General features: G+C 40.7%; 1 protein-coding gene across 3 annotated transcripts in view; it reads right to left on the reverse strand.

The window, feature by feature from the left end:
* Positions 1-188: 188 nt before the first annotated feature.
* Positions 189-14,989, reverse strand: part of LOC141102727 (THAP domain-containing protein 2-like) — a 30,900-nt gene continuing 16,099 nt past the window's right edge. For 2 of the 3 annotated variants that reach the window (XM_073591683.1, XM_073591691.1), the window contains exons 2-4: positions 13,207-13,296; positions 10,127-10,322; positions 189-9,629 (exon numbers count right to left, since the gene is read on the reverse strand). In XM_073591683.1, coding sequence (XP_073447784.1) covers positions 9,339-9,629; positions 10,127-10,322; positions 13,207-13,274 — 555 coding nt within the window. In that variant the 5' untranslated portion in view covers positions 13,275-13,296 and the 3' untranslated portion in view covers positions 189-9,338. The remainder of the gene's footprint in view (positions 9,630-10,126; positions 10,323-13,206; positions 13,297-14,989) is intronic. The other variant, XR_012235193.1, reaches the window with a different exon arrangement.

Genomic DNA, 14,989 nt, shown 5'->3' on the forward strand with positions numbered 1-14,989 from the left:
TGAATTCCCTTCCTGCCCACATCATTCCTATTGGAATATGTGCTTAGAATGCAGTCTTCATGATATATGAATTAACGTAAACAAATGTCACTTCCCGTCCTGCTGTCTCCACCCACTACTCACTGTAGGAAGAACCAGCATTGACGGTTAGCAGTCATGTGACCCCAGAGAAAAACAAAGAATAAAGATATTTTGAAGAGTGATTTTTATTAATTACACATCAGAGATTGATAATGCAATGATAAAGGTACATTTCGGGCCCTAGGTGGCATATTTTCTTTTCCTTTAGTTTAATGATAGGCCTGCTTTAATTTGATCTTGTGGGTCTAATGTACAGAGAAAGAACTGAACATGATCCAGTTTGTGTTGATTTAACATCTGGTCAATGCAACATACATGGGCTTTGATGTATTTTCCTTTTGACCCAATCTTAACTTTTCTTATGGTAAAATAAGCATAAAACCCCTGAAGTATGAACATGTAAAATGCAAGTGTAAAACGTACAAATAAATATCTTACTAGGTAAAATCACAGTTCAAATTATTCTTACTTGCACTATAGCATTGTCCAATAAACATTTTCAAAATATTACAGACAGAGAAATGAAAATTCAACTCTATAATACAATGTCATATTTCATATGTCATGAGTTTACAGGTATTTCTATACAACATGGCACAAAAAGTATACAGAGTCTATGCAGATATACAGTCAAAAAATAAATTAAAAAGTAGCTGTTGGGCAAGCTTCCAAAATTTTCATTAGAAATATAACTTTCCACTAGCAGGGAAGTATCCTCACCGATATGTTGGTTAGCTCCACTGCATGCCTATGAAACGACCTACCTTGGCATTACTCTGAGCAGTCATCTTTTCCTTGCTGGCAATACTAAAAAAATACAACAGAGCAAACTACTTAGGGAAAGGAAGACATTGCTGAGCCGAGTGAGGGATCTGACAATGTTGCAGTGATGGTTGGGAGGGACCTTAAACTATGGGATTTATATTTTTCACTTTAAAGCGGAAATAAATTAGGCAGTACTCATCCTCGCAAGGTTCCTCCCCGCCACTGACATCTTTACCCAGTCTTCTTCTAGGTTCACTGTCTTTGGTGATCTTTATTGGCTGGCTCAGGATGACTAAACTCCCATGCATGCTCACTGGAGTTAATTCATCCTGGTATCAAGGCATGGCAAGATTGTACACCATGCACAAGATGGTTCTAAAGAAGTTTGCTAGCAGACAGATAAGAAGCATTTATTGCAGAAGAGACAAAAGGCTCTCAATTCGCAGAGCTAACATGCCAGCAAAAGGTAAATGTATTTTCAAGTGGCAGTTATTTTCAGTTTAGTCTAGTGAGATTTGGAACTTACAGTCAAATGGCTAAAATAAAGATACATGTCCTTGTAAAGTTTTGCAAAATTTGCCTATAGTATGTTTCTTATGCAATTAAAATCCATCCTACTAGCATTTTTTTTTTTTACCAAGTTAGTTTAAGCCCAAATACAGATAAAAAAATTTTTAGGCACCCACATTTTTTTCAGAATAAAAGGTTAAAATACATGAATAAAATTAAGAACCCCTGGCTCTAGACACTTATAACTGTTTCCAGGAACCTTTCAGGACAGGGCTTAAGACAGCGTAGCTCCACCCATAATTTACAGGAATCACTACAGCTCATTTCTTTAAAAGGAGGTGCCTTCCGATAGGTCTTAAATTTTGTAGTAGAAGTATCTCTGGCTATGCTAAAGAAATAATGAATGGCATAGAAAGCAGCATATTAATAGGGGCAATAGTTACTGACCATATAGACTCATGAAAACAAAAAGTTACCAGTAAGCCGAATTTAGATTTTTCCAAATTGTCTTCCAGAACAGCACCTGATAGGATAACAGAGAACTTATCATTTGGGGGAGGGGCGACTGCATGAAGGACCTTTCTGCCAAAAGGCTGCTCCCTGACCAATTAATTGTCCAGTCTGTAAAGGTTGTAAAGGCTTGTCCATGTAGCTGCTCATATTTGCTCTGGACTCTGTCCAGGTGGTTGCCAAAGCTTGTCTAATGCATGGATGCGCAACCTGTGGCCCTCCAGCTGTTGCGAAACCAATATGCCTCTGCCTTTAGGAGCCATGCTTGCAACTGTCAGCCTTGCAATGCCTCATGGGACCTGTAGTTCCAAAACAGCTGGAGGGCCACAGGATGAGCACCCGTGCTCCAGTAGATTAGGAAGAGATCCTCAGAGGAGAATCCAAATTCATGACCACATATGCTTCTGTTATAGCTATATTTAGCAATCTGGCTTTAAATTTCTTTGATGCTGTATGACCTTCTTGATACCTGCAAACAGGACAAATAAGAAGTCTGACCTTCTAAACTTCTCAGTTACGTCAAGGTAATGCAGCATACATATTTTTTACATAATTTGTAAAAAAAAATCCCTCTTTACTGCAAATCGCATTACGACTAAATTTTCCCAAGGTCCTCAGTGCTATGGTAAACAGTAAGGAAAAAAAAAAAAAGTCTGGAAATATAGACAAAAAAAGATTCCCCGATGGACAAAGCTTGTAGCTCAGAAGACTGGTTAAAGGCTGTAAAAACTTCTAAGAGGTCCTATATTGGAAAGCCACTCAAGGACACTGTCCTAGCTCTGGATAATGCTCTATAGCAGTGGTCTCCAAACTATGGCCTGGAGGCCGAAAGTGGCCCTTTTCTTGCCTTTACCCTTGGGGCACTATTCCTCCCATTGATGCGAGACATTTTTCTGCCACTTGTTATCAACTATGGGGCACTATTCCTCTCAATGATACTAATGATGGAGAACAAATACCAAATATGGCAATATTAACTCCCACTGATGCCAGGAACATTTCCACTCCCGCTAACCAGTGTCCAGCCCTCCTAGAGCTTCAAGAACATTTAACTGGCCCTTTGTTTAGAAAGCTTGGAGACCCTTGCTCTATAGAATGCAAAAATACACTCAGAGCCTCCACTGGCACCTAAAGAATGTTGATGGCTAATCCCTTATTAGCACCATCCTGTAAAAATTCCAAAACAGAAACTGTGTCCTCTGATGTGCATTACTTTGCTTTTTTACACCAAGAGGTCAAAACTGTCCACACGTTGGCATATTTACCTCCAGTTACTTTTTGTGACTTGATAAAGCGGACAAAAGAAGTCTGAAAGTCCTTTTCCTTTTTAGCAACTGCTCCCCAGAAACAGGGCTGTAGACACTGTCTTGCAATATATTGCCTTAGGGGAAAATATGCCAACCTAGATTACAGCCATTTACTCCCATCCCACAGCTCAAGTAAAAGCTGATGGTATCTTTTCAGACTATTTTTGGATCTCTAATGGCACACACCAAGGATGTCCATTGACACATTCTTTTTTATCCTGTACCTAGAGTTCTATGTTCCATATGAAATAACCCTAATATAAGAAGTCTCTATGTTGGTGACAGAGCAATGCAAATAAAGAAAAAGCACCAATCAGAGGGGTTGGTGACACAGTATAACATTTCAGCATATGCAGATATGTTTTTCTCCCTCACTTCTCCAGATGTGTCACTCCCTAACCTTATGGCCAAAAGTTGATGGTGAACTTTCTAACCTAAAAATACATTTCCAAAAATCAGAAGCCCTTAATATCTCCATTCCACTTCCCCAAACTGAGTATCCAATCCAATTAGGGTTCCATACCCATTTGTTACCTGGGCACCATCATTCCTAGGAACCCCTCCAAAATATACTTGTTAAAAACTTTTCCCCTTTACTGAAAATAAATAAATAAATCAGTTCTTACTCAGCAGATGGACTTCACAACCATTCTCTTGGTTCTGGAGATGCAATATGATTAAAATGTCTATTCTGCCCAAACTCTTATAACTTCCTAATTCTCTACCAATCTAGATTCCGCCGAGTTTGTTTCGAGTGCTCGCTTTCATTATTAGGAAATTGATTTGGACTGAAAAGCACCTTGGAATCAAATGCTCTGCCCTTACGAAACCCAAAGCTGTCACCTAGCCAGAATGGTAGGCTGGAACAGACATGAACCAGACAAGGCCTGGGTTACCTTGGAAAAAATCTCTGGAATCTCTTTAAAAAACTTCCCCTGGTGCCATAAATTCACTGTTGCACCACTTACAGACTCGTACAACGATAGGTTTGACTCTCACTTACTGTCGGAAGGCGATCAAACAAAATTACCTGGCTCCCACTCCTTCCACACTGACAGGACCTTCTTTACAGAGTCTACTCTATAACACATATAATGCCTCACTTCTGTTGCAACTCAGGTTGACCATAGATTGCCCTACTAACTTCCTTTTTGGAATGCATTATAATTGCACCACTTCACCTCTCTCCCTTCTGCAGTAAATTTTAGGTGCCCTCTGACAAGTTTTTAGAGCTTATGCACTACCATTAGACCCCTGAGAGACTCACTGTCGCTTTTATATACACAACTGATTTTTGCTAGAACAGAGGATTGCCCCACTTTTCTATCTGCTTGGGAACAGGACTTGTTTATCACTTTTACGTTAGCACAACTTATGCTCCAGAATACAGGAATGCAGTTTTAAAATACTCTCTCGCTGGTACAAACCCCAGCTCTGTTAAACACAATAATGCCCATGGTGCCCTAATGACTGTTGAAGATGTGGCCAAGGAAAGGGCATCATCTTACATATCTTCTGGTCATGGCGGAAATCATTTTTTTTTGGCAAGGAGTACACAACCTAACTGCGTTTTACAGATTTTGATGTTCCTCTGGAACCTCTCTTTTCCCTTCTCCATAATAACCAGATTCCAAACAAAAGTGTATAGAAATCTGCTCCTGCAACATCTTTTGAATGCAGCTAAGGCTTGTATTCCCACCTGCTGGGGAATAGTAGTCCTCCCCTCAATTCACTTGTGGGTAATGTTAAGGAGATTGAAAGGAAAGAGTTCTTAACTCATGCTCAAAGTAATGGATCATCTATTTTCCATAAAACCTGGTTCACCATGTCATATGTTCAAACGAAGGCAAGCATATCCTAGAAGGAAAGGAACAAATTTTAGTTACCTTCTAAGCTGACCTTTCCAACCTTTAGAATAGCTCTTCACACAGCGGGGGAAAGGCACAGCACAGGTGGATTTCACTTGAATGGGCTAAGACAGAAATCACTGAGGTGTCATCCTTCCTGTTATGTGAGAAATCTGTGGGAAATTTTGCATTTTCCTAGTTAACAAGCAGATCAGCCCATGACAAACTCCATTTTCCTGAGAACATGGCAAATACTTCTTATTTCAAGAACCATTCGGATTCTGGTACAGGGTGCCTGCCTAGGAAATTGGCCACAAGCTTGAGAGCTTCCTTTGGGTGTATTGCTGTCAAGGATGCCAAGTTAATCTCTGGCTAATTCAGAATCTCCTCTGCCAGACACAAGAGAACTCTGTTCCTGGTGATTCGCTGTTTGGTGTTGTATGTCTGTTTGACAATACTTGCACATGCTGATCCTGACCATCCTGTTTTAATGAGACTGGAGTTAGACCAATCTCCTTTAACTCCCTCCAACTGTAGTATTGTGTCATGTCGGTCCCATGAACATACTCCCTTGCCTTCTTATATCCCCTTCCCAGATTTGTAGATTATGCTGCTGTAGAGACGATACCAAGGTGCACAAGAAAAAAAACAGTAGGGCTGTGCCCACTGGGGAAGGGTTAACTGTTCCCTTATGTCTAGGGGTACCAGGTAAAGCAGCTTTTCTTACCTGATCCTCTGCTCCTGCAGGTTCCTTGACCAATTTCTGCAGCCTCTTCTTCACTGCACTCTAAAGTCCACTGCTGGGACCATTAGCCTTGCAATAGTTGAGGACACTAAGGCACAGTCCACTGCCGGAGCATGGGGGAGCAGAGGATCAGGTATGCAAAAGGTACTGTCCCCTAGACTAAGCCCCACTGCAAGGGAGGTCTTTTACTTTTCCTGGTGTTAGGCTTTAACCCCCCCAACTGTAGAGAACATAATTTAGCAGCAAGCAATACAAGGAAAATACAGATATAAATAACCTTGGCATAGGTCTAAATAACATAACTTGGCAACAGGTCCAAACAACCCAAAAGAGGGGAGGGCGCTCTCTCAAAGTACTTAAGAGAAAGGAATTTTATGGCGAGTACACAAAAAAAAAAAAAAAAGTCTATTTTCTCTTACGTTCATTAAAAGATCAGTCAGAACCAGTGGGACTTCAACAAGCAGTACCCAACAAAAGGGGCAGGTAATACACCAACAAGAAACTTAAAACATGGGAAGCTCTCACCCACAAAGAGAAACTACACTGCTCTCCATAAAACTTTGGGACTGAGTTAGCATTGGCTAATGCACCCACATCCACCTTATAAAAACCATACTAAAAAAAGGTAAAAAAAAGGTAAGGACACCTTACACAAAACCAAGGCCTGATTATGGAAGGCTGAAGAAGTGCTGAATGACCTAGTAGAATGAATGGTTACAGGGAAGGTGGTTCTTTATGCCCAATAGCATAAACCCGAGATATTCTATCAAATCCATCAAGATATGGTAGCAGAAGTAGCAAATCCCTTACAAAAATCAAAAAAAGGGATTCACAGGACAAATCAGCTAACTCGGATATGCGTGTGACCGAAGTTATGGCCGCCAAAAAAAATTTCAATATTCTTGAAAGGAGGTCTTTGTAAGACCGAAAGAACCAAGTTAAAGGTCCTAAAAAAAGAAGCAGAAGTCTATTTAGGAGGAACAACATGGGTAACTCCCTGTATAAAAGTATGACCATTATATATTATTGAGAACTAAACATACACCCACACCTTGATGCAGAAATGTAAGAATCCTACTCATCAGAAAAGCCAAAATAGGAAAGCCCAAGTGCGATGGTAGATAGTACAAAGAGTAGATTAAAGAGTCTGCAGCATGGTCCCTGCCTCTTAGTACCTGGGCATCTACAGCCATGCCATATAAGCCAGCGACTGAGAAGTAGGATGGAAGACTGGGCTTTGAGACAGGAGTTCAAGATTATCTAAAAAGTTTGTCTACCAACAGGAGAACCAAATCTGCATAACCAGCCTTTCAAGGCCAATCTACAGCCCCAAGAATGACCAGAATTCCTGCCAACTCAATCCTGCAAAGGCACCTGGGTGGAAGACATACAAGGAGGATATGCGTAGATCATATTGAATCTGTCCCATGGCACAATGAAGGTGTACGTCACTACAGTCTGGGGATCCCCTGGTCTTAAGATAAACTTGTTCAGTTTGATGTTGAGTCAAGAGGCTAGTAAATGCGACAAATCATACACACAGAAGAGTCCTGTGAGGAAGGGTCAGATAGCACAGGACACCCATACCTCTCTTTTTTAGCGTCAGCTGTGTCACCTGAAAGGAGACCTTCAAGCTCCCACACAAATATTGCCACTAACAGACCCTATGACCAGATAGGGGTAGTTGTCCAGACAGCCACATACTGCAAGTGTGGAAGTGGTACTGGGAGGAAAGGCTGCTGTCCGAAAGAAAAACCCGGTCAAAAAAAAAAAAAAAGAAAAAAAGGAGCACCAGGCTCAATGGCTCCACCACCGCTGCTGAGTAAACCCATCACTCATTTAAAAGTGGTGGGCTGCCAGAAGGCTCACACACACTTAGGGTAGACAAAGGGTAAACTGTGCAGTCAAGATATTTAAAATTAGTTAAAATAAAAGCAAAGAAGAAATGTGGGGCCAAGAACTAAGGTGTGCCACTGTCCGAGGGACATGATCCATGTTAACTGGACTGGTGAGACAGAGGATCATATTCCAACTTGTCTACCAGCTAGCTGCTTGATAGGTGAAATAGTCTCCTAAATATACTCCAAAAGCTCAAGAAAGCTATTCCTTACTCCTCAACACTAGTTGAAAAGCTGATCATCTCCTACAGAGGTGTTCTCCTAGCTGCTTGTTCGGTTGATTTGCACCTAGCGCACTTCTCCTGGAAAAGGGCATCTTCAATCAGCACTATGGGGACATTTACTAAAACTGTTACTCATAATCTAGTGCATCTATGGTAGCCAATCAGCTTCTATCTTCAGCTTGTTCAAATAAGCTTTGGCAATAAAACCTGGAAACTGGTTCCTATGCAGAGCGGCACCAGATTTTTGACTTTTTAATTTTAGTAAATAACCCATGTGTCTCTCAATGAATGCAAGAGAAAATAAAAGGGTAAAAAGAGCAACACTATTCCACCTGAGAAAATGTAGCTCCCACAGTTCTTATGCAGAGCTCCTGCCATGCTGGAGGAAACACTAAAACTGATGATTTATGGGGAGGAACCTCTTTTTAAAGAATTGAGCTGCAGTATTTGCTGTAAATTGTGGAAGGATTTTCCTGTAAATAAGTGCTGTCCTGACAGAGGGTTTGGGAAAATATAAATAAAAGGCATGTGGAATATAAAAAAAGGAAATCGTATACTAAATACTATCATTACAGGTATTAACCACATACATTTCCCAGAATGCTATTTTTTTTTTCTTTTACTATATAGAGGGCCTTGGGAATGCATCAGGGAGAAACTATGGGAGTTAGTAAAAGTATGGGCGTTGCCATTGTCAAGGAAATCAGACAGTCAGAAATCACCTGAATTCTGGCAGATGCTGTCCTGGCAACTTCCTGACCTCCTACACTTTCAGTGTGTGACCTCAGGTAGTTGAAAGACAGCAACTATGAGATTTTAGGGGACTTTTGTCCCCTTGCCGCTCCAGTTAAAATGTCAAGCTCAGACAACATAAATTAAACTAATTTGAGAAAGCTTTTAACACGATAACGACTTATCTTCCAAAGTCTCTCTCCTGAACTTTATAAAACAAATTAGTTGTAAAACTATGGTCTTGCAGAGATCCACATGTTAATTCTTGTATGCTATGGGATATGCAAAGCCACCCAATACACAAGCTGAAGCCCCACATTTGACAGGTCAGGCCATTACTATAGAGGACCTGACCCGTTTGCAGTTTGGGCTGTCAGCAAATGAAAAGTGTTGGGCGTCTCAATGTGCCCATGTATAGGCAGGTTTATTTTGTTAAGCATATGGAAACACTGGAATGAAGGTCTTTCAGTTAGTTACCATGTGGATGCTTGGGTGGGGCCACACTAAGCCTGTGCGTCAATGCAATAACACTCACTTACTGTAGTTATACACTGAAATTATTTTACTTATTTTCCATTTTAGAACTTCATAAATCTCACACTTACACAAATAAGGCGTCTAAGTATAAAACTCTGTATGTACATTGTCTGACTATAGAATACATGTGGATAAAGCCGTATCAAAGCACTTTTATAAAGTCACTTAAAGTCCATTATCCCTTACACAGGATCATAAGAAAGATCAAGAGACTGAACCTTGAATTTTAGCCTCCTGAACTTTTGTTGGGTGATCTTCAGTCTCCTTTTTACATTGTGAAGGGTGCTTAAAGCTTCATCAAGCCGTTTTTTCAGAGCCTTTGGGCTGTCCATAATACAATAGTCGTGTTCCAGAGTAACCCGTTTTTCAACTATGTTTTGAGTAGGCATCTGTTCTGGGAGTAATGGAGGTGGGAAAGAAAACTGCTCATCGCCATACTCAAGCATTGGAGTTGAGTTCTGTAATTTTCTGTCCTAAAAGGAATAAGCACATAAACATTAAAATGTATGTAAACACTAACAGTGAACATCTCCTATTTGAACCCTTTTGGTCTGTTAAATAATTGAAAGCGTTTTGCTACATCTGTTTAGGAAGTGAAGAAATTACCCATTGGTCTCCCAGTGGGCTAGTTACTTCCTGAGCTCTTTCAAATGGGGGGGGTCTGTAGTCCTAGCAAATTCCTGTCCTAGGATGACAATACTGTGCTATTATGGATAAAAAAAAGGGAAAGAACTCTCAAAAAAGAAACCTAATACAAGCACCACATCTAAGAACTGGTATGCTGTATTATATCAGTTTGCCATTTGTTTAGATACACTTTAAATTAGCATTACCAGTTATGAGAGCATTCTGAAGCTGTGGACATTTTCATCCAACATTTTCATAACATTTCCTTATAGAATTGTCTTTTTCTAGCAGAAGTGTAATACATTTTACATATTTATTAAGCACATGTAAGTACAGTAATTACCTTTCTTGATTTCCCAGGAAAAGAAAAGACTGTTGGCACAGCATCTACCCTCAGTCGAATTGTCTGGCCAGTTCGATCAAAACAGTACTCTTCAAAGTGATCTGAGCACAGCACTGCCTTGGAGGAAGGTTTAAATGTATTGCGCCTCATATTCATAACCCATATTTTCAGAATCTCTGGTCGTCCATGTGGAAATCTGCAAAGATAGCCATCTTTTAAAATCAGTGTCTTCATTTTCATGTCACTGATAGCAGAACTATCGAATAAGATTTTATCTTCGAGATTCATAATGGTACATATAACATGTTAGAGGCAGATTTAGAGGTTGCGTGTTTGTAAGTGTCAGCCTAGACAGACCATGACCTAGAGTTGCTGTATTAGATTTAAAGTGGTTGTAAACCTCAGACATGAAATATGAACAAAGAATATCCCTATATAGTGTCTACTTGTCTCAATTAAGAGCACTAAATGTAATTTCTGTCTGCTGCTTTGTTCCTCTGCTATCAAAATGAGCCACTTCTGACAAGTTTTCCTTGAAACCAAAAAAAAGTGACAGGGGAAGGACCTTCAGCTGATGGACAGCCTCAGCTCTGTTCCTGTGTGCTGTGTGAAGGGGGTATCTCTTCCTTCCAATCAGCTCTCAGAGCTCTCCTCATTCAGCTCTGCAGTGTGTAATTTTAGCTTTCCGTCCCCTTTTTTCTGACTGCTCAGACAAGCCTTAAAATTTTGGACTTTGAACAGATGTAGAGAAAAGAAGACTGCAGATAAACAGGTACAAGTGATATGCAGAGATTAAACAAATCCTCCTATATTACCTGAGGCCAGTCACTTCACTGGGTATATGTAAAAGATTACAATCACTTTAAATCCTGAAGGGATTTCCAGTAGTGATCCAAGACACACCACTTTCAAGAGTGGATAAATAACACTTGGACATCGGTTTGTTTATACTTTGTAGTTATAACCAATGCCTCTTCACACCTGTAACATGCATTTGATAAGGGTTTATTGCAGAAAGCCCAGTTAAGCTCTGCCTGTACAGCGCACACACACACACAACATAAGATGGTATTTTGATTTGCCAAGTCCCTTCTTTGCCACGCTGCACGGTCCTTTAATGCTGCAGAAATTTTTCGGTACCCTTCCCCAGATCTGTGCCTTGATACAATCCTGTCTCGGAGGTCTACGGACAATTTCTTGGACATCATGGCTGGGTTTGTGTTCTGACATGCATTGTTAACTATGGGACCTTATATAGACAGGTGAGTGCCTTTCCAAGTCATGTCCAATCAATGGAATTTACCATTGGTGGACTCCAATCAAGTTGTATAAACATCAAGGATGATCAGTGGAAACAGGATGCACCTGAGCTCAATTTTGAGTGCCATGGCAAAGGATGTGAATACTTCTGTACGTGTTTTTTTTTTTTAGTTTTTTATTTTTAATAAATTTGCAAAGATTTCAAACTTTTTACACATTGTCATTATGGGGTATTGTTTGTAGGATTTTGAGGAAAATAATGAATTGAATCCCATTTTAGAATAAGGCTGTAACACAGGGGTAGGCAAACTTATAGGTGGAGATCTAGCTGAAAAACACAGGAGAAATCAAAGATCACCAGGCATAGTGCCGCCCAGGGTTGCCTCCTCACACCCAATATTAACCTCTAATTTCCATACTACCATGTTGCAAGCATGGGTTACGATCAGGTGGTGAGGAGGCAACATACTGCCTTCTCACCACCTGTCAACACACACTCAGATCGCTTTTCAGAGGAGGAGCAGTGGCTGATGCGCTTATGAATGAGTCCTTAGTGCTTGTTTACACGTAAAGTTGTGGGGTGGTAAAACAGCAGGATGTAATAGAAATCTATGGCTAAGTACAGCAAGCCTGCAGAAAAAGCTGCAGGTACACTACAGCTACAGGTGTGGGTAAACTGCAGTGCATCAGGGTGAAAGCAGCCATATACTTTTTTGTATTGCTTCACACTGTCCTGAAGATCTTTCTTGCTGCTGGCACCATTCTGGAGACTGCTAGCCGGGATAAGAGTGCAGTTGGTATCACTCCACATTAGAGCTGCACGATTCTGGCTAAAATGAGAATCACAATTTTTTTGCTTAGAGGATAGATCACGATTCTCTCACGATTCTCGCGGCGTAACATCATCTTTCACATTAAAACAAAAAAAATTGCGCTAACTTTACTGTTTCTTTTTTATTTATTGAAGTGTATTTTTTCCCAAAAAATTGCATTTGAAAGACTGCTGGGCAAATACAGTGCGACATAAAATATTGCAGCAATTGCCATTTTATTCCATATTATAAATTATTATAATAAATAAATAAATATATATATATATATATTTTATCTCTAATGTTTGGGGGTTCCAAGTAATTTTTTTTAGCAAAAAATATTGATTTTAACTTAAGAAAGAAGTGTCAGAAAAAGATTTAGACTTTAAGATTGCCCAGGTTATTTGTTTACACAGAGAAGTTCTATCCCTTTGATCTAAGAAGGAAGTTAGATACAATGTTTCAAGTTCTAAACTTGGCAGAATGCCTGGATGTTTTCTTTTGACAGCTGAGTGAGCAGATAATCTCTCCACTTGTTTATATGAAAGAATCGTCAAACTCAGCAGGAGAGATCGTCAGGGGAGGTGAATCGAGATCACGATTTTTTAACGATTAATTGTGCAGCTCTACTCCACATGAGACAGGAGTCAGCACTACAGAGGAGGCATCCGCTTATGCGGATCTTGTTCCCTACTACAGCTCCAACTTTACAAGCAGTCCCTTTGCATTGCACTCTGATTGATGCTCTGGAATGGCGGATCAGCAAGCCCAGACTGCGATCTACAGGTCGCTGATCCCCGCTGTAACATAACAAACTGTGGAAAAAGTGAAGTGCTGTGAATACTTTCCGTACGCACTGTATGCGTTTGTGGCCATAAGAGTAAGAACATCAAACTATGAATTTAGCTAGTTACTTTTAGGCCCTATGGAGTGTCTAGCATGCTTTTTTTTAGCACAATCTAGGCAAATCCCATAAACAACTACACTTTGAATTTCTCTCATTCTTACCGGTGAAAAGACTTTCCACATCCACGTGTTTGTCGGCTTGTGCAGTTAATGGCAGCACATGCGGGCATTGTTAGATGCCATACAAAAACCCTGTAATAGTATTTAGAAATAAAAATATATTATCAGATGTATGCAACACAGATATGCATCCAGAAAATAACTACACGGAAAAAGATTGATGCCAAGCTCTAGCGAAGAAAACAACTCAGTCCACAGGATAAAATGGAAGCCATTAGGAAAATAAAGAGACTACAGTAATCTGAAGATTTAGGCTACATGCACACAGACATTTTTACAGCCGCTTTGAGCGTTTTTTGCAGCTTAAAAACGCCTCTCCACGTTAGTCTATGGCCTCATGCCCACCATGGCGTTTTTGAGCTGTAAATGGCATAGCCGTTTTTAAGCTGAAGAAAAAACATAACAAAAAAAAAAACAAAAAAACACAGGACCAGTGCGTTCTGATGCTCCAGCGCTAGAGCTGTAAAAACGTCAGACGCAGGCAAAAGGTATTAAACGTGAATTAATGAGGCTTAACGCTGTGTTAGGCTCTATTTACCTCTTTGCATGTTGCTTTTGAGCGTTTCTGCAGTGTTTTTTGTGGTGCTTGCCGCGTTTTTGAGCAGTGTTTTTGCGTTTTGTTTTTTTTAGTTTTTTTTTTAGACTGTATACAGTCTAAAAAAACCCAAAAAAAAAAAAAAAAAAAAGCCAAAAACGCAGCAAAAACACGGTACTGTGCGTTTTTGATGCTGGTCCATTGAATTCTATTACATGCAAAACGCTGCATTTTGCATGAAAAAAAGTCCCTGACCCTTTCCAAAAACACAGAGGTACAAAAATGCATTGATGTGAACATGTTCCATAGGAACCCATGTTAAAAAATTCCCATGCATTTCTGCAAAATGCAAAAGGCATCAAAAAACACGTTAGTGTGAATGAAGCCTTAAGCCTCATTCGGCGTTTGTCTATTCAAAAGTCAATGGCTCCCTATGGGAGCCCATTGATTTGAATAGAGGTCGCACCAGAAGTCGGATCAAGAGGATTCGACTTGCGGTGCGACTTGTGGGTGCTGAGAATCTTGAATGGGGAACCCCGTGAAAATTTTTTAAAAATTTGCGTGAGTCGTTCCCCCCCCCCCAAAACGATACCAGACCCTTTGGTCTGGTATGGATCTTAAGGGGAACCCCCACACCAAAAAAAAAAAAAAAGGCTTCATACCAGACCCTTATCGGAGCACGCAGCCCAGTAGGTCAGGAAAGGGGGGGCTAGCGAGCGCCCCCAGATTCCGGCCCTCCACCCTATGTGAATGAGTATGGGGTACATCATACCCCTACCCATTCACCTGGGGGAAAAAAGTGTCAATAATAAAAAAAAAAAAAAAAAAAACACACTCCAAAGGTTTTTAAAGTAATTTATTAGGCAGCTCAGGGGGTCTCTTCCGACTTCTCCATGCTCTCCAGCCTCTTCTCCCGTCTCCAGTTCTTCTGCTGGGCTCCTCCGCTACCTTCTGCTCTTTTTCCGGTCTTTTGCTAGCGGTGGCCTGGTCTTCTCCGTCGTTTTCTTCCCGCTTTTCTTCCGATGTTGACACGACGCTCTCTCCCGCGGTAATGCCGTGTGTGCGGTGTGCAATGACTTATATAGGCATGGGGGCGGGGTCACCGGGTGATGTCATCCGGATGACCCCACCCCTTATGACATCACAGTCCCACCATGTCCTGGGACTGACGTCATAAGGGGGTGGGGTCACCGGATGACATCACCCGGTGACCCCGCCCCATGCCTATAT

This window comes from Aquarana catesbeiana, linkage group LG01 (genome assembly GCF_042186555.1).
Source record: "Aquarana catesbeiana isolate 2022-GZ linkage group LG01, ASM4218655v1, whole genome shotgun sequence".
In the NCBI taxonomy this organism is placed as follows: domain Eukaryota; kingdom Metazoa; phylum Chordata; class Amphibia; order Anura; family Ranidae; genus Aquarana; species Aquarana catesbeiana.